General features: G+C 42.6%; 3 protein-coding genes across 3 annotated transcripts in view; 1 reads left to right on the top strand and 2 right to left on the bottom strand.

Annotated features, from left to right (window-relative positions):
* The first annotated feature begins 659 nt into the window (after positions 1 to 659).
* Positions 660 to 14,570, top strand: LOC139918507 (zinc finger CCHC domain-containing protein 24-like). The gene is made up of 4 exons (XM_071907918.2): positions 660 to 997; positions 2,386 to 2,586; positions 12,497 to 12,661; positions 13,258 to 14,570. The coding sequence occupies exons 1-4, from the start codon at positions 773 to 775 to the stop codon at positions 13,369 to 13,371; spliced, it is 705 nt and encodes a 234-aa protein (XP_071764019.1). The 5' UTR covers positions 660 to 772; the 3' UTR covers positions 13,372 to 14,570.
* Positions 14,571 to 15,252: 682 nt separating this feature from the next.
* LOC139918323 (peptidyl-prolyl cis-trans isomerase A-like) lies at positions 15,253 to 18,226 on the bottom strand. Its single transcript, XM_071907644.2, has 6 exons — positions 17,981 to 18,226; positions 17,740 to 17,770; positions 17,273 to 17,361; positions 17,083 to 17,179; positions 16,280 to 16,355; positions 15,253 to 15,727 (listed from the first exon to the last, which is right to left on the bottom strand). The coding sequence occupies exons 1-6, from the start codon at positions 18,131 to 18,133 to the stop codon at positions 15,592 to 15,594; spliced, it is 582 nt and encodes a 193-aa protein (XP_071763745.1). The 5' UTR covers positions 18,134 to 18,226; the 3' UTR covers positions 15,253 to 15,591.
* An 896-nt stretch (positions 18,227 to 19,122) lies between these two features.
* LOC139918363 (zinc finger MIZ domain-containing protein 1-like) overlaps positions 19,123 to 27,870 on the bottom strand; it is a 37,798-nt gene continuing 29,050 nt past the window's right edge. The window contains exons 8-21 of the mRNA XM_071907716.2: positions 27,463 to 27,738; positions 27,180 to 27,362; positions 26,775 to 26,852; positions 26,495 to 26,663; positions 26,181 to 26,322; positions 25,234 to 25,444; positions 24,882 to 24,987; positions 24,615 to 24,775; positions 24,434 to 24,501; positions 24,237 to 24,305; positions 23,839 to 24,083; positions 23,549 to 23,712; positions 22,891 to 23,163; positions 19,123 to 22,780 (exon numbers count right to left, since the gene is read on the bottom strand). Of these exons, the coding sequence (XP_071763817.1) occupies positions 22,673 to 22,780; positions 22,891 to 23,163; positions 23,549 to 23,712; positions 23,839 to 24,083; positions 24,237 to 24,305; positions 24,434 to 24,501; positions 24,615 to 24,775; positions 24,882 to 24,987; positions 25,234 to 25,444; positions 26,181 to 26,322; positions 26,495 to 26,663; positions 26,775 to 26,852; positions 27,180 to 27,362; positions 27,463 to 27,738 (2,253 nt within the window). The 3' untranslated portion in view covers positions 19,123 to 22,672. The remainder of the gene's footprint in view (positions 22,781 to 22,890; positions 23,164 to 23,548; positions 23,713 to 23,838; positions 24,084 to 24,236; positions 24,306 to 24,433; positions 24,502 to 24,614; positions 24,776 to 24,881; positions 24,988 to 25,233; positions 25,445 to 26,180; positions 26,323 to 26,494; positions 26,664 to 26,774; positions 26,853 to 27,179; positions 27,363 to 27,462; positions 27,739 to 27,870) is intronic.

Here is a 27,870-nt window from a genome sequence, read left to right on the forward strand (position 1 = left end):
CCTTGTAATCAGTTTACCGTTACATCCTTGTTACAGTAAGATATTCTTATAGTGACATTTAGACGCTTCAGAGCTGCAGGCCAAGCTCTATCCCATTATGAAACAACCCTCAATAACTTTCCCCTCAACCCTCAAATTGTTACACATTAGTAACTTCATAGTGATGCAACTGTGTTAAAATACAACATTACTGTCTAAATTATTTATGCACTTAAAATTATTTATTTTTGACAAAAAGAATGTTGAGGATTATGGTTAGGTAATCAGTAAGTAAGTCGATTTCTATCATACTTTTCTATGCCTATATGTTCCCGCAAAATCCATGGAGGTATAGGGTTAACTTAAAATTTGTTAGAAAATGAGATAAGATTTGAGTAGGCGGTATTATAGCAAGATTGATACACAGTTTAAAAAAAGAAAAGAAAAAAAAAACTTGAGAGGTAATGTAATGAAGTGCACACAAACTCATGTCGGACCTCCTATTTCGGAGTGACGCAACCAGGACTCCTGCACGGAGCGCTGCAGCTCAGAGCGCACAGGTTCTGGACTGGCACAAACTTTCTCGCTCTGTCATGCTTTCACCGCGGTCCCCCAGTGACCACACTCCAGGAACGGGGGTCCCCTAGGGCTCCTCTGGCGAATGCAAGAATCCAATCCACAGAGCCGAAGAAGTGGGATGGTTTGAGAAGACTCTTGGGTGATTTAGAAAATCCGGCGGTTCTGACGGTGCTGTTCCAAAAGGCGCATTCTTCCAAAAAAAACAAAAAACAATATGATGTCTGCCATAGACGCGGGTACCCCGGTGTACCAACCGGCGCAGCTGCTGAACTGGGTCTACATGTCTTTGCAAGACACTCAGACCAACACGTTCGATGCGTTCAGACCCGAGTCGGAGTCTTCTCCTCAGGACCTAAACAACGCCAAGCGCAGCGCAGCTGATCTGAGCTCCGCGCTCAGCTCCAACTATCTCAACAACTTCTTACATCTGAGGAGTGAGGTAGAGTTCATGTGCTGTTACTGTCATGTCGATTTGTATCATATTCATCTATTAGGCTACACTTTGCACGGCTGTTTTGCAGTTCACAAAGTTCCCATGCTTTATTGGAAAACTGTTCTGTTCAAGATCATTCACCTGATGCATTATTGTGGTCTGATGACTGGTGTGACTTTTCTGCTGTATGTCAAAACCTTTTCTAAGAAGCCTGCTCCGTGAATATTATACTCTCACATATTTCACTCCAGGTTATTTTTGTTGCCCATACAGTAAACCTCACCTGCATACCTCCATTGGGTAGCACTGTGGTGAGTGGGTAGTACATGAATATGCGTTTTGTACGCTGGTATAGTGCCTGTGTGTGTTCAGACTGTTCTGGTGTCAGTGCGCAGCTCGAGGAGGTATGGCAGGTTGAGAAAGGCCTCTCACAAGGTTTTCAGAGAGTTGAATGTGAGAGTTCACCCAGGTCGGCCTCCCCTCGGTCAGAGGAGTGTGCGGTGTTCACTCAGTGGGGCCTGGTGCTGCTCAATTTAATTACCGTCCCGCTGAGGAAAAGACTGAAAAATACATTATGAGTGGAATAGAAATGCAGCATTAAAAACCGGTAAGGCTTTCTAGAACATAATGCTATTAAACTCACCAAAACTTCAAAAACTTCACTGATTACTTTCCCTTTACTTATCACTTTTGGCACCAAAACTTCACCAAAAACTTTCAAAATGAAACTATCTCTGCTACACAGCTGTAGGTGTTTTGTAAGTGCATCAAGCAGGGAGTAGTCCGGTCCCACGTGTGTCTAACTGTTTCAGCAGTGGATGTTTATCCCTCCAGGGCGACACACACATGGCGTGGATGTGTAGCAGATTGAAGTCTTGGGCAAAACATCACCCGCTGCAATGGACATCACTGTGCGTCCGAACACAATTGCCTTTCTGTGCGATGCCTTTAGAGTAAACAGCCACTGTCTGCAAGCCTGTTCTTCACACTTGCTGTGCGGTACCATAGCACCCATCTCCTCCACAGGCACAATGATGCTGATTGTGCGGCCCTGATAGGAGCGGTCGGAATAATGCGCGACAAAGGCATTTTGTTCTGTCAAGGAAATGGACACTATTAGCTCACAGAGTAAATGCAGCACATCTGCAGAAATGGAATAATGTCTACTAACTGTCCTCTGTTGTATGGAGCAGAGAGACTGGCAAACAGGAGAATCAATCAGTGTGATGGACTGAACCACTGATAGGGAAATGCTGTCCCATCCTCCCATAGTTACACAAAGGGATATAATGACATTTTTATGTGTTTTTGTGTGAAATGTGTCCAAAGCTCCCAATGTTTCGATCCCTACATTCACACGGTGCCGTTTTCTCTGTTATGTTTCCGTTCGACAGGCCTTGAACAACAACTTCTACAAGAGCTCCTCGCCATACGGGTCCCTCAACAACATCGTGGAGGGCCTCAGCTCTCTGACGGACCATTTCTCCGAGCTCTCCCTGTCCGCGGAGACACGCAAGCCCAGCAAGAGGCCGCCACCCAACTACCTGTGCCATCTCTGCTTCAACAAAGGACACTACATCAAAGACTGCCCTCAGGTGAGCGCCGCATGGTATGGCCTCTGATGCTTTACATCGGCCTCCTGGCAAAAGTACAGTCAGGTGCAGGTCCACACACACACATGCACACACACACGTGCAGTGGCCCTAAATTGAAACAGGTGTGTAGTGGAACATATGAGCTGTGTATCAAATTCATCAAAATGTTTCCAAGAACAAATGAGGTGCTGTGTGATGAAATGATTTAAAGAGAAAATTGGTTAAGTGAATATGCTGACACTGTTTAGGCACTTGTGGATTTACTGGAAAGAGATTTCATAACTATTTCTGATAAAATCTACAACGTCCACCGTTTATCGCCGCACTTTATTAGTCATCACAACTTTATTAAGTCAGTTTTATGTTCATACTCTTTTTTTCAATATGAAATAGATTCCACAGCATATATTTTATGCACATATTTGAGTTGGTTGTACCACCACAGGTTGGTAATGAGCAGCAGATGCTAGATTGGATCTGTAAGCCAGCCTTAATGAAAGACGATAGGTTTTTCTGTGGAGTTAAGCAAGAGCTCCACTCAGAATGGGAAAGAAATATTACCACAACTTTCTGCGCAGCTGGAGTTGCCCATTGATCATTTTCATAAGGAAATGGCTGACATTTGTCAGATGTAATGGAAATGATCACATGATTGATGGACAGGATGCTCAGGTTGTGCAGTGTTGGAGAAACTAGGGAGCAAAAAAGTAAAGTCCAACTCAAAAAGTTGGTAAAATTCTAAATGGTCAATTATGTAAAGTAAAGCGTAATTGCTTCCTTTTGTGAGCCAAACAGACAACAGATGACTAGACCTGTTTCTCAATGTGTATCTGAATCCAGTCAAAACACTGAAATGAATAATGAATACCTATTTGGTTAGAAAATTGTGAAAGATTTAAAAAAGCCATGAAAGCAGTAACATGTTGTGACAATCATACAAATAATGTTTTGGTCTTTTGGCAATTTATGACACTGCTTTGCTTTAAGTACCACTTGTCATGTTGTGCCTGAGGTCTTAACCCCTGCTATCCCAACGTAGATTCAGCCTCTCTGATGTCTGACCTGGCGGCTGGCTCTAGTGGGGGAAGGGGGACTATGTGCATCTTTTAAACAGAAGTATTGACACAACATGTGTCCTTCAAATGGAGATCAGTTATGGTAATGAATGGATAAATCAAAGTATTTCTAAGTGACTTTGTTAAGAGTGAAAACAGAATATTGTTAGCAGTAGTATGCATGGGTTTGTGGAATGCCTGTCCCGGGCCTCCATAGCTGACTGGTTTGGATTGGAGCTGCAGTGGATAGGAATCAAAGAATGTCATGGCTCAGTAACAAGGGAGAAGAAGCACACAGGAAGCGGGTGTGCAGGCCAGGGTGTCCGCTCTGCTTTAACAGCCTTTCAGCCAGAGAGGTAGAGTGGACTGGGGCCCGCGTCCTGCCAACTCTGCAAGTCTGCTCCTTTGATAATGCAACATAGGAAACATCGATGGAAGCCTGTTAGGGATCATGTGCTCTTCCACTGGTATCAGGAATAAGTGAGAAAAACACCAGCTTAAGTAGAGCCCATGACTTTAGAAGCTGCAGTTCTGCTTAAAGGCATTAGATATACTATCCATGCTGTCCTGGCCATCGCGGTGGTAAACATCCTGTTGACAGCATAGTCAAGAGTTAGGTTACTCGCTTCACCGGGAGGTTAAGACGTCAAAGGATTACTTGGAGATATTTACGATTCCTTTTTACGGCCCCGCCCCTTCCAATGTGCAAAATCTGGAAACCATTTCTGCTGGCTTTAATGCAGCTCTTGCTCCGCTTTAGGAAGATGATGTCAGATTTTATCATGTGTTGCTAATATTTCAGACCCAAAGCAATGATGAAGGAACCCGTCTTCATGACAAAAGGCCTCTTCAGCTGAAGCTGAAGCTGAACGCTGTGTAGCTGGAGCTAATGAACAAACTGCTTTTTGTTCTTGTTGGTTGGAATCTGTGGCATTTGTAGTGTGTTCAAGACAACTGAAATAGGTACACTATGCATTTCTTACTGTATGTTGGGTAGTAGAAAATCACTACAGACTATAGAGGTTAAAAACTACATTTTTTCAACATTTTTTTTTAAGAAACCCCATATCTAGCCTTAACAGTGTAAAAATCACCCACACACTGTATCCTTTTGATCATCAAGCTGCTTTCAGTCTCTACCAACAAATGACTGCTTATGTTATTTACCCGATCAGTCCACATATTGTAATAAACGTGTCTCCACTTCAGCCCCTGCCACCCCTCAACCCAAGGTCATAACATTTTAGTGACCCCTTGCCAATTAAGTTGCTGAACTCTGTTACCGTAAAGAGAATACACAAGTGACAGTGTGCTGACAGTAAATGGTTCTATGGTGGGAAGGGCTTGGGCTAAATAAGGAGTGTATTGTTTCTCCAAAGGGGCTGTGGAACCAAAGGTCAGGAAGTCAGGCTGTATTGTTCGCTCAGCTCTGCCTGCCTGGCTGCAGTCATCCTCGCCTCGCTCTGTCTGTGCAGAGGACTCTGCTGGCAGAGAGACAGGCTATCGGACACTCGTTTAAAGGGCCAGTGGTCAGCTACACGCAGACCTCTGCGTCCAAAACATGGCTCGACATGTTTTTGGAAACGCGGTGCAGCGGAGGAAATGAATGACCCGAGGTACCGCGTCCTGATTTAGGATCTAATAATGTTTGAATGGAGGGAAGAAGACTTTGGACAGAGAAGCCTTTCACAGTCGCGAGGGTTAGAGGAAGAATGTCTCGGTTTTGGGTTCGACTGAAGGCCGATACCACTACCGGTATTTTTAGACTGAAGTTGCAGATAGCTGATATATTGTGCCGATATTCAATATCTTAAACTTAAACTCTGACCGTTTTCAGTATTCAGCGTTTCCCACAGAACTTTTATCCTTGTCAGGGTGGAAAAGCCTCTTAGACCACGAGACACTAAATCTCTCCATTGAAACTCAGAGTAATGAAACTCTTTTAAGGCTAGCATCTCTTTAAGGCAGGGTGACCAACCTTGTCTATTCAATAGTAGAGGAAACTCTGGGATACATTAGGCCTTTAAATGAAGAATTAATTGGGGGGAAAGCCACACATGCACCGACCAACCAAACTGAAGTTTCTTATAGCCGGTCAGAGCAAGAGTGTGTAATAACCAGTCAATGAGCAGCATAATTATCCTTTGACCTTTCAAAGTTGGCAAGTGCCAAGGCAGGTGGGGCGGAAGCCTACGTGAGCCGTGGCAAGTGCGCGAGTGAGTAGCACCCAATTCTGTATTAAAATATATCAAACAGAGATCCTTAACTTAAGCATCCATATTGAGCTGTGGAAAAAAGATTAAGTTGTAACATATAACAACTGGCGGACTGTTTTCTGCTTAAGTTAGCCTTTGCCTATAGCTAAAATCTTGCTCCGATCGGCTATAGGAAACTTGGCTAAAGGAAACTTGGATTTCCCCCAACTTCCCATGGAATAATAGTGCAAAAAAGATTTGCGTCTCAGCATCAGTTTGTAGGATGAGATTTACAAATGCACAAATGCATATCTGTGACTTATAAGACAGGTTTGTACTTGTGATACACAACAGTGTGCATTTGAGGAAATACATTTACACGTGAATTTTGTTTGCTGTTCACAAATCTTCAATCACATGTGTATGTTTGTTTTTTCAAAAACGTGTAAATAGTATTTGCACCATTTTCACTTCATAAAAATGCCAATATCGCAAAGCAATTTCTATGAGTCTTTGGTTGAAGTGTGTGTTTTCTGTTTGAAGACAGCACAATTAAAAAATACTCCAAACCAAAATAGACATTTTGTTACATGTTTGATTTTGAACATTTGAATCCTCATATATTTACCAGTGGACATGAATGTTGTTATTGTACTGGACAATGTATTTCTATTCAGGTGGACTGATACAGTTCACAGCTGCGTGTGCGACTGGTGAATCTCAAGCAACACTGGCTGATTGAGATTGCTTTGGTCCTTTTGTTTTTGCTGCTGATAAATGTGTTATCTGTCCTGACTGTGGTTTCTGTTGCTTTTGGCCGGAGCATCTGCTGAGGAGGACGGGCGAGATAGAGGAAACCCTGGAATGTGGGGCAGATAGACTCCCTCTGATAACCAGTTGCCGTCATACACCAGTCTTACAGTCAAAGCTAATGAACATAATAAGAATGTTGTCCAGCTCGGTTTATCTGAATCTCCTCCGTTACTTGGTTCGCCTCCTTGTCTTTCTTGTCCGAGCTTATGGTTACATGTTTCCAGGACTAGACGGCATCCTGGAGGATTTGGTCGTTGTGCATTATGATCTTTCCATTTTCCAGGACATGTGAGAGGCAGGAAAGGGAAATGAGTACAAGAGAGTGTGACATGACAAGTAAGCCTGTCTGTGGCTCTAAATGCACTTGTGTCCACATCTTCAGTTCTGTGTGATTTGCATAATTTGAATTTATCAGCACACTAACTTTTATCCATACCCTGTTCTGTGTTTGTATCTATTGTTCTGTCTCCTAATGCTATTGTTGAGTATGAAAGGCTGTTAACTTCAGAGCAGGGTGTCTGAGTGTCCTGAAAAAGTCTTAAAATGTCTTGAATTTAATGACCTAAGATCAAGACCTCAAAAGAGTACTGTTAAATACTGCCTTTACATCTTAAATTTAGTTTTAGAGATCTTTAAAATGTTGTGGTTTCTTGGTGTGATGTTAGTCCTATGTAGTCCCATTCTCTGATTGGACATTTTTTTTCTCGTTTTCTCATTTCAGTGGCCGAATTGGTCTTATATTTCATTCTAACAAGCATGAAAAGCTCTTAAAAAGTCTCAGATTTAACTTGATGAAATTGGCAGACATCTTGCCGAAACACCATGTAAACCAATGAAACTTTTCTTATAGCTTAGGCGAGTTATTAGTCTTATCCAGCTGTATGCACATACAGTTGAATGTGAGGAGCACATTGACTCAAGATGGTGAATTAGCTGCCCTGTTCACACCATATCATTCAGTCAGGGTAAAGACAGAAAAATGGTTAAAAGAATTACATACGCTTAATGGATTCTTATGCTTTTCCATACTTAGGGCCTCCATTTGGCCAGGCAATGTGGGGTGTGATGAAGGTGGGTGGCACCCCTCTTGTTAGCAGGTATTATGAAATACCTACTATGACTCAAATCAAATAAGGTTTTGGCTTTAAGATGTGATTTAGGGCAGAATTGTATATATTCATGTGTATTCCTGGTGGGACAGTGATAACAGTGAAGGGAATGTAACCTATGATCAGAATAATCCTTCCCCCGGTACAACTCAATCTTACTGCAGCAATTACTGCATGTGACAGTGAGATGAAGCTCTTTGTCATCCTGTTAGGGACCCCCTGGGAGGCCCCGGAGGAGCCTTAGGGGGCCCGCAGGATCGCTTTGCCACAACCCATCGCCACAAAGAATAACTTTCCCTCCCCACATCCGTCATAAGATTTTGATAACCCCTTCTTGAATCTCGCTCAGCCGCTGTTTTGAAATAAAGCAGGGGGATAGTTGGCGTAGTTGCGTTTCTTGTTTGTCTGCCAGCCCACCTGCCGCTGTCGTTCACCCCGTGTGAAACATAATGCCGGCGTACAGCTGTACAAGTCGTCAACTTGGCCATGGCCGAGACCCGAGCTCCGTCCCACTCTGGGGCGAGCAGTGTGTGTACAGACATCGCCATTGATTTTCTTTGATAGATGATCCTCGTTCCGTGAAAGCAGCACTACGTCTGAAATAGATGCTAAGAGGTGTAATGTCAATGGAAACACTGTGTGTGTGTGTGTGTGTGTGTGTGTGTGTGTGTGTGTGTGTGTCTCCGGGGGCTGGGTGGGAATCATTCTGCAATTTTAAAGGACAATTGAAATTCTGAAGTCATGTAGGAAAACAGAAAAGCAATCATCTGGTCTTTGGCCTTCAATTGTTAGCGTCTAATCGTGTTTATTTTGGGGGAGGGAAGGTTAATCCCAGCAAAATTGCTGATGTGCAAGATTTGTAGAAAGGGTGTATGGGAGGATTACCGCTTCATGTTACGAGTAGAATCATTTGATATCTGGATGTTTCCATTTGTGGACCATTTGGACTGAAATTTTCTGGAAAAGAGGAAATGCCATTGTGTAAAACAGGATAAGTTTGCTTCCATTGGCTGAGCATGGGGAGCGTCTCACATCTCATTTCCTTGAATCACGGCTCTGTGGTTTGCGCTCTTGGTTTGGTTCTAGTCTTTTTTGTGGTATAAGCGCACTGTGAGTACTTAAGAGGGGAAGGGGAGTATCGGTTGTTGGTAGTCGGTTCATCCGCATTCAAATGTATGTGGAGAGCGGGAATGCTGAGTTCAGCATCTATGGCACAGTGAGAGCAGCTGTGTGTGGACAAAACGAGGGCATCTGTGTAGTTATGATACCCACACTATGTAACTGGGACTGTGTTAACTGTGTCGTCGTAATCTGCACGACTGGGCCTCAGTTGCAGCAGTGCCTACAAGTGCAATTAATGCACAGTTGTCTAGATGAAGATGATAAAGGTGCAGATGGGTACAAGTCCATCATTTTAGGGAGATTAATTACTATGTCATAGTACAGGGGTGTGAAAGGAAATATTTACTATATGTAATAAATTCATCCCAAGGGTCAGGGATTGGTAGGTTACCTTAAAAATGTATTCCATTGGTTACTACTTAGCTCATCAAAACTGTAAACAGTATTCCTGTATTCCTCTCAGTTATTTTCAGATTACTTTGTCATATTTATACTTTAAATTTGATAAAGGCCTTCTGAGTTTCTTGCTTTCACTTTAAAAACATTCCCAGTAATCCTCCTCCTTTTTTCAACAGTATCTGTAATCCAAATAGATTTTTTTTAGGCAACGTAATGGAATACAGTCACATTTTTTGTTGTTGTATTTAGAAGTAGAGCTGTATTCCATTACTGCCCAACCCTGTCAAGTATGGTAGTAAAGTTGTTCAATAAGATTCCCATAGAAGATCAAAAAGTCAAAGACAGTTTTGTCATATGGTTATGAAATACTCATTGTATATAGAATATCCACTTATTACAATAGCTGGATTCATTTGGAAGGCAATTGTTACTCCATCCAGCTGTTATTGAAAATGTATTTTTTGATATGGTGTCCATTGGTCTTAAAATGCATCACACACGGATGACTTTTCCTCTCTAATATCTAGGTTGTGAAACCCTCTTGGAGGTAGACGATTGCTTGCACAAGATAATGAAAAATATTACTACATGGGAGCCTTTAAAACACACAAGGCCTTTTGGTGCGGGTGTCAGTCCAGGCATTTATCTGGTGTTTTCCTTTGGTAACAGCTGGGCTTCTCCCTGCCGCTGGGGGTCCAATCCAAATTAAACACAGCAAGGGAGAGAGCTTTGGGTTTGTTAGTGTGGAGTAATTGACCACATGGTATCCGATGGGCTCAGTGTTCTTGCGGTCTCCGGGATGAATGTCCCACGGGAGCGAGGGGAGTGGGGGAGAGTGAATGAGAGAGAGGGAAAGGAGAGAGGGGGAGTGTGGGAGGTGGGACGGGGGAGGATTGAGGGGGTGGGGGTGCAGGCTTTGGAGTACTCCATTGTTTATCCTGATGGTTTCCAGATGATGGCAGAGGGAGGCAGCCAACCTCCTGGGCCCCTCTCACCAGGCACCAGGATCCAGGCCAAGCCTATCTGGTGCCGTGAGGAAATCTGGCTTCACCTTGCCACTGAGGACTCTGGGTCTGATTTCACTTAGACAGCGCTTAAGTTATGGGCTTTTGGATGGGACGCCTGGTAATGCACTTCATAAATGAATTTAAATGTGCATTTATCTCGCGCTCAAACAGCTTCACACATGTTGCGGTTTTCTGGCCGCGAGGATCTTCAATCAAATGGGAAGAATCTGCTTTAGGGAAAAAAAAAGAAAAAAAAAGCGTAACCTCTGCTCCCCTTTTAACTCTGTAGTGTATATTGAAATAATATTCCAACAACTATCCAATTCAATGACTTAAAGGCAGATTCTCTAACACACTGCATATCCAATAAGAGAGTTGAATCATGCATGCAGGCGTCTTGATGATGCATTTTTTTTCTGCATTTACTCTCTCTTTCCTACTGGGCCTAGAGTGTCCATTCTGTGTCCGGTCCAGAGTTCCATATGTCGCTTGTCGGTGGCACTGCTTTGATGGGACCAGTGGAAACTCTGGAGTGTGCCGTGCCCTTTGGTGCCCTACAAGCGACAGAGCGTAGGCAGAGTTTGTTTTGCTTGCTGTGCTGTAGTGAAAGCTGTTTCCTCCGTCAGGAAGACGATGCTCTGCCTGTGAGTGGGCTTCAGAGAGAGGAGAGAGAGGGCTGTCAGACATGTTATCACTCCGTAACCTCCCACAGTGCCTCGTGGTGGCGGAACAGCGCACATACAGGCCTCGAAATGCTCATTATCACTCATCCACATAACAGTGGCTTTGGGTGTTATGAGACTTGGCTGTTGGAGCCTTAAAACACATTTTTGGAGCTTTTTTTTGTCTGGATTTAGTCCAGGGAATAGGCTAAATGAAATAATCGATGGGTTTTATGCACTCCCATTTTGAAACCGACATGTGTTCTTCGTATGGAATCAAAACAAGGTTTGATGTAGGCCGTTGGGGTGGTACAGATTCAATACGTCTCGGCCCCCCCTAATTTTGACTCGCCCTACTTTCCAGCCAAGGTGCTTCTAATTCAAACCAGTCTTGTCGAGATGATTTCTTTATGATGGGTTTAGGATTTTGTCATGTTATACAAGTGCAGGGTTCATCTGGGTTTGATTTCCTCCCCACTAAGATCCCCGGGCCCCGATTGGTGGGCCGGGGCCAGCTGGGAGGGATGACTGAGGGCCTGAGGTATTTGTCCTGTAGCGGAGAGGCCTCTCCCATTGGTCCCTCCGTAGGCCTGGGCCTCCTTTATGGTCCCCCGGGAACACAGCTGGAGGGAGGGAATTCATTTCTAATGGGAAAGCTGAGACTCCTTCTTTTCTGCCTTATAAATAAATTAGACTCGCAATTACAATGCTATTCCAACTCCCTCGCAATGAGCCATTGTAGCGTTAAAGTTTAGACTTTTGCTATAGTAGAAAGAGTGTTCCCGGTTGCTACAATAAGTATCACACCCATAGCTTTTAACATAACACAGATCAGAAAGGCCCCCCCCTTGAAATGTAGCGCTCACTCTCCCAGAACCAAAAATGTATAAGGATTCATTTCCCAATGCAGGATGTCAAAGCAAATTTGCACTTTTCTGCCCTGTATTGACAGAAACCATAAACAGACGTCCCATCCCTGATGCTGAACCACTTCATAAACTCTAACCCTCTTGACCACCAGTGAGGCTGCTATCACTTCCCGTTACAATCACGCAGCGCTTTGACTTGGCTGCCGTCCAAAGAAACCAAATAGGTCGGTCTCCTCCAGGAAAAGGTGGTGAGAGGCAAAAACCAAAATGTATTCAAAGCCCCTGAGTTTTACACGCTGAGAATTGTCTCAATTTTTAAGCATATAATAGTACACTACTAGTCAAACACACCTGATTGAATGTACTATGTTTTTCATTCTCTTAAAGCCATTTTGATCTAAAGGCTTCTGCTTAAATGCTTGAAATTTGTTTCTTAGACAAATATAAATAGTGAAGTTGATCCTATGTATGAATTTCTTTCCAAAGCCTTTGCCTTTCCATCAAGGCAAAGGGCGGCTACTTTAAAGAACCTAAAATATGAGATAGTTTTGATTTGTTCACTGCATAATTCCATTTGTGTTATTTCATAGTTTTGATGTCTTTACTATTATTCTAAAATGTGGAAAATAGTAAAAAATAAAGAAAAAATGTTCTTATGTTTGACAATTTTGCCTCACAGGCTCGACCCAAAGGCGAAGGCCTGACTCCATATCAGGGAAAGAAGAGGTGTTTCGGTGAATACAAATGCCCCAAGTGCAAGCGGAAGTGGATGAGTGGGAACTCCTGGGCCAACATGGGACAAGAATGTATTAAGTGCCACATCAACGTTTACCCTCACAAGCAGGTAACGCTCCCTCCCGACTTCCCTCATCTCAGCCTGAACCACAGACAATGGCCCTTTCTCCCCCTGTCTCGCTGCATTTCATTATCTACTCAGCAAACCTATGCAGTGGAATCCCCTCAGGAGACCGGCGCTTCGCAGCACACAACACGACATTAAGCCAATTTATGCTTTGCAACTGCGTGTTGTTATATTGCCTTGTAGTTTGACCCTTGAGGCCTTAAGGCGGTATAAGAGCTGCTTTGTGTTTTCTCTGTGGCCCACAGTAACCTGCTTTACTGTGGAAATTTAATATATGGGAACATTTTCAACAATTGAAAAAGCAGCAGTAACAATAACAAGACCTCATAACTGCCAGCGCAGATAAAGCATCAAGAGGAGTTGTTGCGGGCAACTCGCTGAACTGTTTTCCCATCGATATCCGAACATGGATTTAAATATATCCGAATTAATTGTTGGTTTCACCCTGTTGAATGTCATCCTGGAAATGGAGAAAAACCTTGTAGATTGAATTCTTCACCCGAAATTTCACTCTGAACTTTTTTTTCTGTGATACAGTATGTGATGCTGGATAGTAACGACCTGTTTCTTTGCTGCAGCGACCTCTGGAGAAACCGGATGGGCTGGATGTGTCCGACCAGAGCAAGGAGCATCCGCAGCACCTGTGTGAAAAATGCAAAGTCCTCGGCTACTACTGCCGCCGCGTGCAATAACACTCACTACTCGCCTTCCGCTCGCATACTCATCCAAAGATTTATCACAAACTTATATTTTAGCTACTAAAAAAGACCTGATAATAAACTTTTATTGTACTGTAACGTATCTAACTCTTTGTTTATTCCCATAATGTATGCTTTATGACACTATGACTCTCAGTATTAGAGCTTCATTGTGGTGGAAGTTTTCTACAGCACCTCTCAGTGGAGACTATAGTGCTTTGCTGGGCTCTTTTGACTCATTCAGTTGGACCCATTTTATTATGTGAATATTCATTTGAAGTCTTAACTATGAACGGTGAATCTTACCAACTGTGAATTAAGAAATTGTGGATCTGTCACTCTCTCCTCTCATGATGTGCGACATGTGTGAACAAAGTTCTGCGTATTGTTTTCTTTTTGTCGTGATGAGTTACGAGACAGATTTTCTTTTACATGTGTTTGTATATTCCAGAAATAACTTAATGAAAAAAATATAAGTTGTGTACCATGATATTTTCTGTATAAAATATGCAACAAATCTTTACTAAGGAGGATATATTAATGTGTATCTGTATTATTATCTGTATTATTATCAGTACTGGATGGTACATAATTTTTGAATATATTTTAAAGCCATTACTGTTTTGTTGATTATTACTATGTGAAGGAATATGTTAGCTTACTAACAACTGTTCTTTATATACCATGTGCCTACTCTTATTTGTGAAAACATCTTTCAGGCAGTTTGTTATTATTCCAGAGTTTTAAGAAATGTCTAACAAATGCAATATGGTAGCACCATTTTAATTGTTCACAAATATGAACCAAGTGTAAATTAGAGTACAGCTATATTTCAGCAGCCAGTGCTAGAAAAGACTCACCAAAGTGCTTTTAGATGGATCTTAGACTGCAATATCCATCCAGGCAACATTAGCCCAAAAAGGAGTAAAAAATCTGAATGTACAATGTGAAAAAAATCATAAAGGAAAAGTTGCATGTGCATGCTGTTTGTGTTTAGAGGGTTCTTTTATCAAGGAAACTGAAATTATGATAAAAAAAGGGAAAAAGTAACAGCAATACCCAAAGTCTTACATTTCCTGGTGTTTGTGATGTGTGAAACACCGTTTTACGTGCCTTAGTTTGAGTAACCATGAAATGGATCTCTTAATCTCTTCGTATATTTGTATTAAAATGTATTATAACTATTGTCTCAATGTGTTCCTTTTCCTTCTACTGTTCAGTGAAATATAGTCACATTTCTAATGAAGGTAGAACCAAGTAAGAACATAGTTGTGAACTGATAGTCAAATTGTTCTTCACCATTATCTGATCTAGAGGTTATTCTCTCCATTTTGTGTTTATTCCCCCACAGCATAAAACAAAAGAACTAATCTGGATCTCTGTTCGTACTTAGACTGAGCATCTGGCAAGACTTAGTTATGGCAATGCAAGATCAGTTTTTGTTTCATCGACTTCTCGTCTACGAAAACTGGCTGAATCCACACTGATACAAAATGGATTGCAGCACATGCAGGCAGGCACCCTGCAAAGAAACACTTTGGCTATGCAGAAGCAATTATATCTGATCATATTGTAGGACCTAATGCTCTTGGACAGACCTCGCAAAAATAAATATTTAACTGACTCATTTCATTAGTCAAATGAAACCAGAAGTGGTAGAAACAATCACACAAGAGTGATCCCGTTGCTCACCCGGTAACACAATCTCCACAGTTGCTCAATAAATGGACATGCCTTAGACTGAAATGGCTTCATTTCAGCCTACAGTGTTTTACTGCAGTAGTTCCTTTTCTGCTAGAGATTTCAATAATACCATCACATCACCCTGGTAAGTAGTGTGGAAACAGATGGGAACAAAATGCTCACATATTTAGTAAAAACGACTTTATATAATGAAATGTCCCCTTCCCAAACTAGTTGAAATGCAGGTTCATGAATGCATAGTTCTCTTTAACATACAATTAAAATATTCAGTGTCTACTTCTATTTCATAATGCAAGTTCACATTAAAAAGTATGACATCAACAGTTCACCGCTTGTTGGTCATTACCCGTTGAAAGACTAACACAGAATTTATGTACCAACAAAAGGACTGACAATGTAACTTTACTTGATGAACTAATTGTCAGTAAAGAGAGGTAGCACTCTGTGCCATGGCTAAAGAGAAGAGCCACTGAGATGAGACTAGCACCATCTCCACTGCCTACATGAAGTCTACTGGAGTTCTCCACAGTCTGTGACAGTGATCCTCTTGGAGGTTCGCCCAGACCGCGAACCAAAGGACTCCACTTTCTTGATCACGTCCATTCCCTCCTTCACACTGCCAAACACAACATGCCTGCCATCCAGCCTAAATGGAGAAAGAAGAGGTTTATTATCATTGCCCCGGACAGTGAAGCTATGCACAACGCACCAAGTAGGCTCCCACTGATATGGGGTTTTGAACGCCAATGTCGATATTTTTGTACTGAAATGCCAAAAGCTGATATTTTTTGCTGATATTCATTCAATTTTGACATTGTTCCATTTTCATGCCAAGAAAAAATAATACAAGAATTCAGCGTTTCCCCCAGAATTGTATTCTTGTCTGGGTGGAAAAGCCTCTGAAACAGCACTTACACCCTTATAGGACACTAAAACTCGAAACTCACAGATTTTTAAGGCAGGGTGATTCACCCAAGCTATTCTGTGACATGGAAATTCTGGGATAGATAACTACCTTTAAATGAACAATTAATTCATAAAAAAGTGAACACTGAACAATTAAATGAAATCAATAAAATATGTACAGAAAACAAATTTACTGCAGGTTTTTAGGCTTTTTAAAAAGGACAATATCAGCCTGATATATCAGTCTAACTCCAACACCAGCCTGTACAATGGTCTGTTTCTCAGCACATACCATTCTGTTTTACTGGTGCAGATGAAGAACTGAGATCCGTTGGTGTTGGGTCCAGCATTGGCCATAGACAAGATACCTGAAGTACAACAAAGTAAAATAGTGCTTAGTTTTCCTCACTATCCACAATTCAAGTTAATCTAGATCAAGATAATAGAGACCTGTGGAGAATGGGTATAACCTGATGAGTGTATTGATAAAACATGCTTTAAAGTAAGTTACAAACCCATCAGCAAGTGGCAGGGGTCAATTACATACACCAGAAAATTAGTCAATTCAGGTAAATTTAAGGAAAAATAGGTCATCATCTCAAAACACATTGAGTTCATTATGAACAGGTCACTGAAACACTATCAGCATACTGCTGCCACCTGGTGGTGAAAAAGGAGTGTGACCACAACATGTTACAAGGAAGGATGGTAATTTAATTGTGTTCACTTTTAATAATGTAAAGTTCTCCAACGTGGCCATGATGCAAAAATTCCATGACTTTCCATAACTCTAACCCTAAAAAAAATATTTTTCTTTCTGGTTTGTTAATGTTAATTTTCAGCTCAGAAAAGTTCTCAAGTGGTAAACAGCTGAAGACAGCCAGCCTAGGCAATGAATGAGGAAGATTTTCTTGATATTCCCTGACTTCCCAGGACACTTTACCAAATTCCCTGACTATCCCTGTCTGGAATACACTCTGAAAATTCAATGATACTCCAGAAATCACGACCAGTGGGAACTGTGTAATTAACAAACTGTAGAGCATTGTAATTCTTCTTATCATCATCAGTGTACAAACAGTGCAGCAGGATTACCAGGTCCGGTGTGCTGCAGTTTGAAGTTCTCATCGGGGAACTTCCATCCATAGATAGATTTCCCTCCAGTTCCATTGTGGTTGGTGAAGTCTCCACCCTGCAACATACAACACACATCTGACATCACGCTCACTGTAACATACAGCACACTGGGCAGAACTTATCAGACAGTATGGGACCGGGAGCGTACCTGGCACATGAACTGAGGGATCACCCTGTGGAAAATGGATCCCTTGTAGCCAAAGCCATGTTCCCCTGTGCACAGCGCTCTGAAGTTTTCTACAAGAAAACACTTTGTCAGAATCTCTCATGACACCCTTACCTGTACAGGTCAATGGTTCCCAAAGTGGGGTCCAGGGACACCCAAGGGCCCTTGGGAGGGTGCCAAGGGGTCCCCAGCAAAAAAGGGAATAGTTAGGCGACTATTATTTCACTCTCTAGCATTTAACACATTGAGAGTAAGTATAAGGATGACAGTTTTGGTCAGAGGTTTCACTGCCCCAGTTATCACTCCACCTACAGCAGTGTCAGTTACAGTTTTTATGGTATAAATGTTCACAGGTGAGGTTCATTGGGACACAGTCTCATCAAATGGGGTCCAATGTTTATTTTTTTCTGTGGTGTTTGATGTGAAACCCTTTGGGAATCCCTGGTTACCTGCAGTTTTCGGCACAACATCGGCGTTGAGCTGCAAAATAAATGGAAATGAGTGAGGCCTAAATGCGAACATCATGTTCCATAAACAGTGAATGAATGTCCGCCACGAGTAAACCTTACTGAATGGACATTGGGTGGACTTTGGGTTTATATCGGCGTTTTTTTTTTTATTACTTCAAAAGCATACATATATACACTAAAAGCCAATGCCATGCAGACTTTTGCGTTCCTGTGAACTCACCTCGAAGGTTACTCTCCCAAGTGGCTCATTATCTGCAGCAATGTCAAAGTAGACGGTCGGTTTGTTGTTGGCAGCAGCAGGGCCGCTGCTGCACAGTCGCGCGGCGGTAACCGCCAAAGAACATATTTTTATCCTATTTGATAAGAGTAACATTTCGAAGCTTGTCCGGCTCAATTAACTTGCACAGGCGTGAGGGAACTGCAAAGAAATGTCACGCTTACATATGGTGGACCAGGAAGTTTTTTCTTCCACACCCGGAAATAGAATTCATCCGAGCTTTCCAACCCGGAAGCGAGGAGAAAGGAAGGGAAGGGGCTCGCGCGGGCATTGCCAGTACTTTCAATATGACAACTTTCTGTCACCTCTGAAGTGACAGCTAACGTTAGCAGGCAAGCTAGCTTTAGCACCCGGTAACCGGTAATTGGACCGGTGTCAGTCCAATTGTGGAAATGCCAAAGACTAGCTGTGCGCCTTTATGCACTGCAAATACTCAAAACGTTCCAAATAGCCTGGGGAAATATATGCTTGTCACAACATGCGACCAACTGTCATTAGCCGTAGCTAGCCAGTTAGCATTTTAGTGTTTTAGGAGAAGTCAATATTACAGAGGACAAGACAAAGATGTCCTGTTTATTGTCAGAATATAGGAATTATAGGAGTTGTGACAGCTTCAGTAGGGAGAGACAGAGAATGTGAATTAATATTGACATTAGGGAGTCTCCTTATCTGCTGCCCCTCCCTTTCCTGTCTCTTATCAGTGCCCATCCATCACCTCGGTGCTCTCTTGTTTATCATCTGCTTGTTGAACACATTAGCTCATATAGAAACTGCACAACTCCCCTCCAACATCACTCATTTCAGCAGACTGGCAACCCCCATCACCCTTACACAGCCAAGCTTAAAAATTATGAATGTTGTGGGCATTCTGCAGCAGCTTCCTTTTCCACACAAGCAAACTGACTTTCAGCTATGCAAATCTAAATATCAGTACAATTTGATACTCTCATCACTGAGTGCTTTGATAAGTATGTGACTTACTGTAGGTAATTGTCAGGCTAGTGATTTAAGTGCACAAAAGACAAGACCACAGCGGCATACAGGTATCATCTGAATACATATTTATTAGATAAATATTAGGTTGTCACATCATCTAACTACATACAATTCTGCAAGACTAAAAATCACAATTAGTTCCTTTATTTTCTGACCAGTTTAGAATATGAAATGATTGTACATACAATGTACAAACATAGAGACAATGGCCACATTGCATGAATCACCTTAGATTGTACCATTTTGTTTTTTCCATCTGCTCATGATATCAAAAATTGTACAAACTATGGATTTGGTTACAATCTTCTGGACCCATCCCTCCCACCGAAGACGCCTTCCTTCCGCCCCTCCAAGCGTTCCCCAGTATTTTCTTGGTAACTTTTTTTTGTTTTACTTTAGCACCTCAGAGTATGCAGGTGACAGACTAGAACACTTAGGCTAAATATTACATGTAAAACATAGCTGTCCCAGTTCCCCTAACAAAAGAGGTCAAAGTATATTACAGAGGGGGAACAAAATGCTGAGAGATACCCACAGACACTAACTAACAAGTTTCATTTTCCATATTCAGCCACTTCCAGTAGAGGGGTTGCAAGCTTTTTATTATTCTGAAGAAACAATGCACATTCCCAGGGAAAATGAATACATTTCTGTTCACATGTCTCTATATTCATTTACATATATACAGGCATCCTTGGGACGTTTACCCACTTTGACCTAGCCTTGCCCTAAAGATCCTCTCTAGGCCAGAATAGATGAACGTGCCCTTTCCTCTCAGTAAATTTTTTTTTTCCTTTTTTTAAAACAACTTCCCCCAGAGAAATGGCCCTTTATCGTGATTGTGCAACTACAAATTTTGGGGTGCTGCCTAATACACAAAATTGGCTCACATGTAAATAAGAACAAAATGTGAAATGATAGCTATTTCCATGGGATTGATCAAAGGTTTCAATTCAGATAGCGAATAAAAAGAAACAATAATGTGGCAGTGTATAGTTAAAAGATGGACTTTTGATTTCATTGGTACAAGGTTTATATCTCTTTGTGACTTAAATATGAAACAATATGTCACTGTTGTACTGGAACAAATCATATTTCTAAAACATAATGAAGTTTAAAATAATGTTTACATATAACCAAGGTGTTTTCATGAGCACATTGCTACAGCTGAAAGAAATTATATTTCTAACCTTACAGTTTAATAAGAAAGAAAACCAGTACAAAATAATTTACCAAAAAAAAAAGAAAAGAAACAAAAACGGGATAAAAAAAATTTAAATGGTCTCAAGCTTTTAAAAAAGCCACATTTTCTATAACAAAAATAAAAACAATATCGTGAATTTCTTTAAAATAAGGTTGTGATATATCTTTGAAATACCACTTGTGTATTGACCTTGACAATTAGCAACAATTATGATATTCACACGGTTCACTAATTACACTGAAAGCCAGCTGATGCCACAGCTTTTGAAACCATTATTGTTCGTTATTACTGATAAAATGTTAACGTAAATTTGTGAATAGACAAGATTGATCATTTTGAATCGAATACATCTGAGCGTTAAAGAAAATATTGCTTCACACTGAGCTTGAGCTGAAATTTGAAATTAGGTTACGTGACCATCTGGACCTGATGCACGGATGGGGAGCTGGGAGAATAAGACAGACAGAGAGAGACGCCTGTCTATAAACTATAGAGGCTTACTGAGTGTGCTGGGGGCAAAGTGAATGGAAATAGCTTATGCGGTGAGGAGAGAAGACATCTATTGTATGCTGGTTACAAACAAAGTCAGTGGTCAGATGGAGGTCGGGAGCATACGCGGGTTAGGTTGGACGACTAATTATGAAAGGACAAACATTATCAAGATGATACAAAAATATTCACAATGATATTTACAGTACAATAGCTTTTCTTAAAAAATAATACATTTGCATACTGAACAGCACTCTTCTCAAAAAGTGAAATTGAAAACAAATGTGGCAAAAGGTCTGCTCCAATACTGCTTGAAAAACCACATCTCCAACAGTAGCGATGGATAAACTGTATATTTGTCTTCCCCCTATATCTTTGAAATCAATATTAGCTCCCATCACACCGATAGAAACGCACTCGCGCGCTCACACACAGATATGCACGCACACTCAATCACACACAGAAACAGGCAAACACAAACATCTCCATTCTCATCCCCCTAACTTTGGTGATGTTGAGCAGTTTCCCAAAGATTTATGGATAGTTTAATTTTGCAGCAACAAAAAACGAGGAAAAAAAAAAAAAAAAAGAAATCAACACAAACACAATATATCAAGCAGATACATGATAAATGCACTGCCGATATCAGCATTATCCCTTCAAATGTTAGTGTTAAATAAATCATACTAAATCGGACAGAAATGAAAAACAAACATACAAACAAACAAAGGGCTGTGGAAACAGCAACTGATAAATCACACTATCTTTTACCACTTGGAATATCACTAGACAAGGGCTTGGCACACATGCACTTTGTAGACTACTTAAACAGTACATCATTTAACAGGGAGAGAGATGCAACTTTGCAAAAATGCTGACAGGAGCAACGCCGGGCTCATGCAGAGCAGACAGCATGGAAGGAGTTCTAGCTAGAAGCAATAAACGCAGCAAGATAGTCAAAGGAACCCCGTTCTCTCATATTGTACCTTTCCTTTCCGTGAATATCACTCCCCTATACAGGAGGATGATAGCTATACAATATGTAGAAGTACAAGTATGCTATTCTTGGTTTGCAGTATAAACACCCATCTCAGCGTTTGTTTTTGTGGAGCCTCTCTCTCTCTCGGGAGACGGCGGGCCAAAATCCTCTCCGTTCCAGCTGCCAACCCTCAGAGGATTGAAAAGCAGGGATATCTCTTTTTGACAAAAATATATATATATCACAATAATAATTGTAGACAAAGTGGAAGCCGATCAGTCCCGAAAATCTTTTTAAAATCTTGGGGGAACAGCAAAAAAAAAAAAAAAATCTTTAAAAAAACATTTTGTCAAGGACAGACAAAAGCTGAGCTTTCTAATTGATCATGTCACTTGTTTCCTTCTGTAAAGAGAGATAAGTATTTCTTTTTGCATTGCCATAATCTCTTGTGCTTTTAAATGATGTGTGGCGGACAAAACAGTGCTACTAACCAGTCAGGGAAAGGAGCTGTGACACTGGGAGGCTGTGGCCTCTCAGATTGGAATAACAATATGGACATAATGCACACTGGCCAGATAGCGCAGGTTTTTTCAGTTATTTTTCTGTTTTATACAATGGATTCCTTTTCTTCTCAAAAGGAAACAAAACATGAATAAAAAATGCTACAACACTTTCCTAATGTGCACACATACACCTGTGTGGCATAAAAAAATCAACTGAATATAGCTGCACAGTTCAAAGGTATCGCCACAGGGCAAAGAGGGCAGGCCGACCCCGCATACCGCCGTGTCTTTTGAGTTTGAACCTCGTTCAGTCAATCTGCGCTGGCGAATGAAAACTGTACAAGAGGAAGAAGAGAAAGGGAGTGCATCTTTGTGTTTATCAAGTACTGAGCGACTGCGCCGGGTCTCAGGGAAAAAACTGCAGGCAGTCAGAAAAGTTTATAGTTATGCGTGTCTGAATCGCCTCAGTTGTTTTCGAAGAGCGAGAGAAGGTCGTCGTTGCTATTGCTGGGGAGGTCCGGGGGATCCAGGTAGGACAGCAGCTCATCTGGGTTAGCGAGCTCTGGAAGAAGCTGTAGGGAGAGAGAGGAACAACACAACTTTAGTTAGGCATTCAAGTGAACTGGAGTGAATCAAAGAGATCATTGGCTGTTAAATCTACGGTTTCGATATCCCCACTCACATCTAAAGAAGGCTCCGGCATGTCCGACCCCGCTTGGCTGTCCAGGCTGTTGGAGGGGTTGAAGGCCAGGTCACTGTGGGGGTGGCTGTTGGGGCCGGGCTGCTGTTGCTGCTGCTGCTGCTGCTGTTGCTGAGGGGGCGGAGCCTGTCGCGAGGGCTGAGGGGGCCCGCTGTGGTGTAGCTGCTGCCCCGATTGGTTCCCAGGGTGCGGAGAGGCGTGTAAGCTCTGCTGCAACGAGCTGTGCGACTGGTCAGTGCCGGCAGGATGAGGTATCTGTGGAGGGGGGAGAGAGGGGGGACAGTTACTAAAAAAAGTCTGTGATGAGCAGAATATTCAGACCAAACAACAAAATCACATTGATGACTAAGGGTGCGATCACACCTACAAGTTATTCTTTGGTATGAACCATAGTAGAAAAGTTTACTTTGTTGCATTTTTGTATTCTGCCCAATTACAAGTAACCGTGGGCTTGAAAACAAAAGGCACATAGACTCATAAGTAGCTTGTTTATTGGGCACAGTTTTGGATTCCAGTCTCTGGAGCTTCAGCTAAGAATGATGGACTTACTCTGAAACACAGAGTAAAGAGATGCTACAGTGCAGCCTGGAGAGACTACTGGAGAGGCTAGAAAGTGATTGCGACTGGTGGGAGAACTCACTGAGTCAGGCATGTTGTGGGAGAGCGGCTTGTCTTGGGCCATCAGGCTGCTGGGCATGTCCGGTGGGTGGGACAGCTGGGGACCGTGCATGAAGTCGTTCATCGACGTACCACCGGGGTTGCCATGAGGGAAGTCGAAGTTCCCGTGCCCCTGGTAACTGTTGCCTAGCACACAAAAACAAAACAGTTAATACGTACATTTCTTAGTTATGATCAGGTCCATAGGGAAAAGGGAAAATTTCTGCACACTTATATCCATACAATTTTCATCTTCTTCTGATTCTATCTTACCTTGGCTGCCGTATTCACTGTTGTTGCCCCCTTGCTGAGAGGGTAGCGATGGGTAGGGCGAGGGGCCGGGGCCGAGCTGAGCTATCATCTCCATCACATTGGGCATGATCATCTGGCTGGGACTCATGGTCTTAAACCTCTTGGCCAGTGGTCCGTCTGGATCCTCCTTGATGTGGATATCAGATTTGATGGCCACCGGCCGCCAACTACATGTCGGGTCAATAGTGACCTCCTCAAATTCCGAGCTGGGGGAAATACAGATAGAGGTATTAATCAACTGCTGAAATTACAAGGCGATTAATTAACATCATCAGTGGTTATTGTTCAAAGTGATTCTGATAAAATTTGATACAGATGCGATATGGAATCTTAGATGTCTAAGATGTGTCTTGACTTACTTTTGGATGGCATTCAAGATTCCCCACATGTACTGGTCTACTTCGAGTCCTTCTAACAACGCTGTTTTACTGAGGAGAGAGTTGAGACAGGAGTTAAAATGCTGAGAGAGACAATTAAAAGACATTGCAGTTGACATGCTGTGCATGCATGGGAAATACTTAACAACTTGTTATGTATTTGAGCTGGAAAAACGTACTTGCATACAGGACATCGCCATGTCCCCCGCTCACAATTCAGTTGTAAATATGATTCCAAATCGAAACACTGCAAGAACAAGACAAAATAGCATCACACATTTGTTATCCAGTGCACTGTTCTTCAAAACGTTTCTCCCTTGAGGCGTCTATTGACACCAAATGCATCAATCTATCACTTGCCTGGACATGTTTGCAGTCATGGCCTCTTGCTGGAAGCTGTATCCGCCGGAAGGTGATTGGACATTTGAGGGAAACCTTGATGGCCGTCTGCTCCACGCCATCCTCTCCGTTGAGTGTGGCATTGCCCGACGATGCCGCTACGCTGCTGAAGTTCCTCTTGACTTTGGGGCAGAAAGAGAGAAAAAGACAGTGGGTGAATAAGGACCAGGAGAAGAATCTGGATTTCGGGGTGTATATTGAAAACACTGTGGGGCAACGTGTGCATACCTTTGGTGATGCAGTGCTCTGCGGGCAGAAGCCTCTTCTTCAGTAAGCCCTGGAGGACAGAGCGGACCGAGGGCCTGTGGACCAGCTGCAGCACAAACAAGTGCGACTGTGGGAAGAAACCGTCACCATTACTATCATCATCATCTTCCCTAGTTTCTCCATTGTTTCTACATGTGTATCCACATGAAAAAAGACCTGATGGAGCCTGCTGGTAGACGAAATATTTTACACTACATATCATTTTACTTTTATTTAACTTGCACAATTTTTGGATATTTAGGGATTTGTATACCCTCTTATTATTATTTCTGGAGGTGTTTATAATTATTACTTCTGGGGATGTTTTACGTACACAGCAGCAGGCGGTGACCGTGATCTGGATGGTGTTCCTTCCTGGCTGGCACACGTGTTTCAGGTGCAGGGGTTTGTGGGAGGTCTTGTTGTCGCCCCGCTCGATGGTGAGGGGCGTGGCGTTGACGCTGACCTGGACTGACGCCGGCCAGTTGGTGTTCATCTGACGGTCTTCGTGGTGGTAGCACTTGAACTGCAGCTCCAGATCCGATCTGCCGAGCCAAGCAAAGGGAAAAAAAAATTTATTCAATGAGTGTTATGTGGGACTTTACTGCTGTAGTAAAACTTCTCTCCATTTGGCACCTGACAGAACCCTTGTAGCAGCATTCTGGATAGTGTGAGAGGGAACTTTGAGTGAGGCAGGAGTAAAGGGAATTACAATAATCTAACTGAGAGGAAATGAATGCGTGAATGACCTTCTCCAAGTCAGCTGAGGATAGTTGTGGTTTGATTTTCGAAATAATTCTTAGCTGCATGACTGCACAACCTTTTTAATCTGCTTGTCAAAGGTTAAATTGGAATCAAAGAATACCCCTAGGTTCTTAACTGCAGGTTCCCCTGTTGACTGTGGATCGTACTCAAAGTGTCAGGGGGACCGAAAAGAACGATGTGATTTGTTGTCGTTGAGGTGAAGGAAATTCTTCTACATCCAGGTCTTAATCTCTAAAAGGCGCTCATGCAGACTTGTCAGGACACTATAACTTGCTGTTGTCCAAATAACTATGGAAGGACATGTTTATGGATAATTTGACAGAGGGGGAGCATGTACAGGGAAAATAGTATGGATCCTAGAGTAGAGCCCTGTGGGACCCCAAGGTTATACTGTATATTGGAAGCAGGAGGATGTCTTCAGAAATTCCTTACACTTTACACAAGAAGGCTGCATAAAATATCTGGAAGGTTATTGAAAGGATGTACTATATGTTGACCCAGTGGGTGATGCGTTACCTCCACATGAGCGTCTGATGTACGGAGGGCCGTAAGTGGAAGACGTGGTTGCTGACGGCCAGGTTATGCTCTAGCCTGAAGGGCTCCAGGACCACCCCATCCCGCACTGGGAACGTCAGACGCAGCTCCTCGTTGGGGTTGGCTGTGTAGGTGAAGAGGAGACAGAGTCAGACTGTAGCAAACTTTTGGAATAAAACAGTGTTACATTATTCTTTATTTTCCTGGCAGCTGTCTGGGATCGCTTCATGGCACTTTGATGGCCCACAGACACTACAGACAGACACTGGTCTACAGGACATTTACCCGATACCCACCTGGAGGAGGAGGAAGTGCAGTGATATTTGGTTTGATGTCAGGGGGGAAGGGCGGCTTGACGTCCTGGTTTGGCGACAGGTATGGAGGGATATTACTGCCTGGGGTCATTGGTGGAGTAGGGTTGCCTGGCACTGGGGAGTGGGGGTAGTTACCCACCGGTCTGGGCGGCTATAATGAGGACAGAATAGGTAAGTCAAACACATTCCTGTGTCCAGAGTATGTATGCAGTATGATATTGTGATCAAGCTGTTACCACCTGTGTTATAGTAATGAACTTACCCCATTCATATTGCCCTGGCTGTATTGATATCCACTCCCAGAAAAGTTATTGGTTTGGCCATTGAAAGGTGGCTCTTGCTGTAATTGGATAAAACACATAAAAATGAATGACATTGCCTACTCTCACAAAACAACTGCTGACATGAAAGCACATTATGGTTTGCTATTAAAATTATGAGCCATTTATAGACCTTTGCTTTCATAATATTTATGTTTTTGAGGATAGAATCATCCATGAGTTTTAAATACTGACGCAATTAATTAATTTTAGGTAGAATAAAATTCCAAAGCATATATATGGCATTTTGGTATGAAACCCTTCAAATAATCATTAATATTTTGCATTTGGGTGCATTTACTACAAAATGCTCCAAAACATTGAACAAACATACAGCAATACTGTACCTTATAGTACTGGCCCATGGCACCACTGGGTGGGGGGTACTGGCCCTGGATCTGCTGTCCTGGCATCCTCTGGCCGGGGTAGTTGGGGGAGGGCAGCGGCCTGGAGGCGTTGGGTGTGGGGTACTGCCCCTGCTGGTTAGGGAACTGGCTGTTTGGTCCATACTGCTGCCCACCATAGTTTGGCTGGGGAAGAAATGATGAAAAATACATTTTCAACATACAGTGAATTATCTTGAAGTTGAACGTTAGGCTGAGTGCAAGTGTGAAGTTCTCATCCACTCACCTCCCCTGGGTAGGGTCTCTTCATGCCCTGCATGCCCATGCCTTGAGGCCGGGGTCCTGCATAGCCTTGCTGGGGCATCCTTTGGCCGTGGGCCCCGAACGGCCCCATGCCTTGGCCCCTGGGCTGGTTCATTCCCATGGGGGGGCCGCTCATGTTGGAAGCATTCATGCCTGTGCCCATGTTCCCAGGGAGGGATGGAGGGCCACGGGGCCCTGGCTGGTTCATGAACTGGCTGTTGTATGCCTGGTTTGGTCCCATCTGGAAAGAGGAACTCATCTGAAAGACAAAACAGGTTCAGTCAGCCATCTCAGAGTTGGCTGTCAATGTTGCAAATTTGCTACTTAAAAGAGTCTATTATAGAGCTAGAAAAACACGTGCCTGTTAACTTTTATTCTAGCTAAATGTGCC

The sequence above is a fragment of the Centroberyx gerrardi genome, chromosome 20 (assembly GCF_048128805.1).
Source record: "Centroberyx gerrardi isolate f3 chromosome 20, fCenGer3.hap1.cur.20231027, whole genome shotgun sequence".
Lineage (NCBI taxonomy): Eukaryota > Metazoa > Chordata > Actinopteri > Beryciformes > Berycidae > Centroberyx > Centroberyx gerrardi.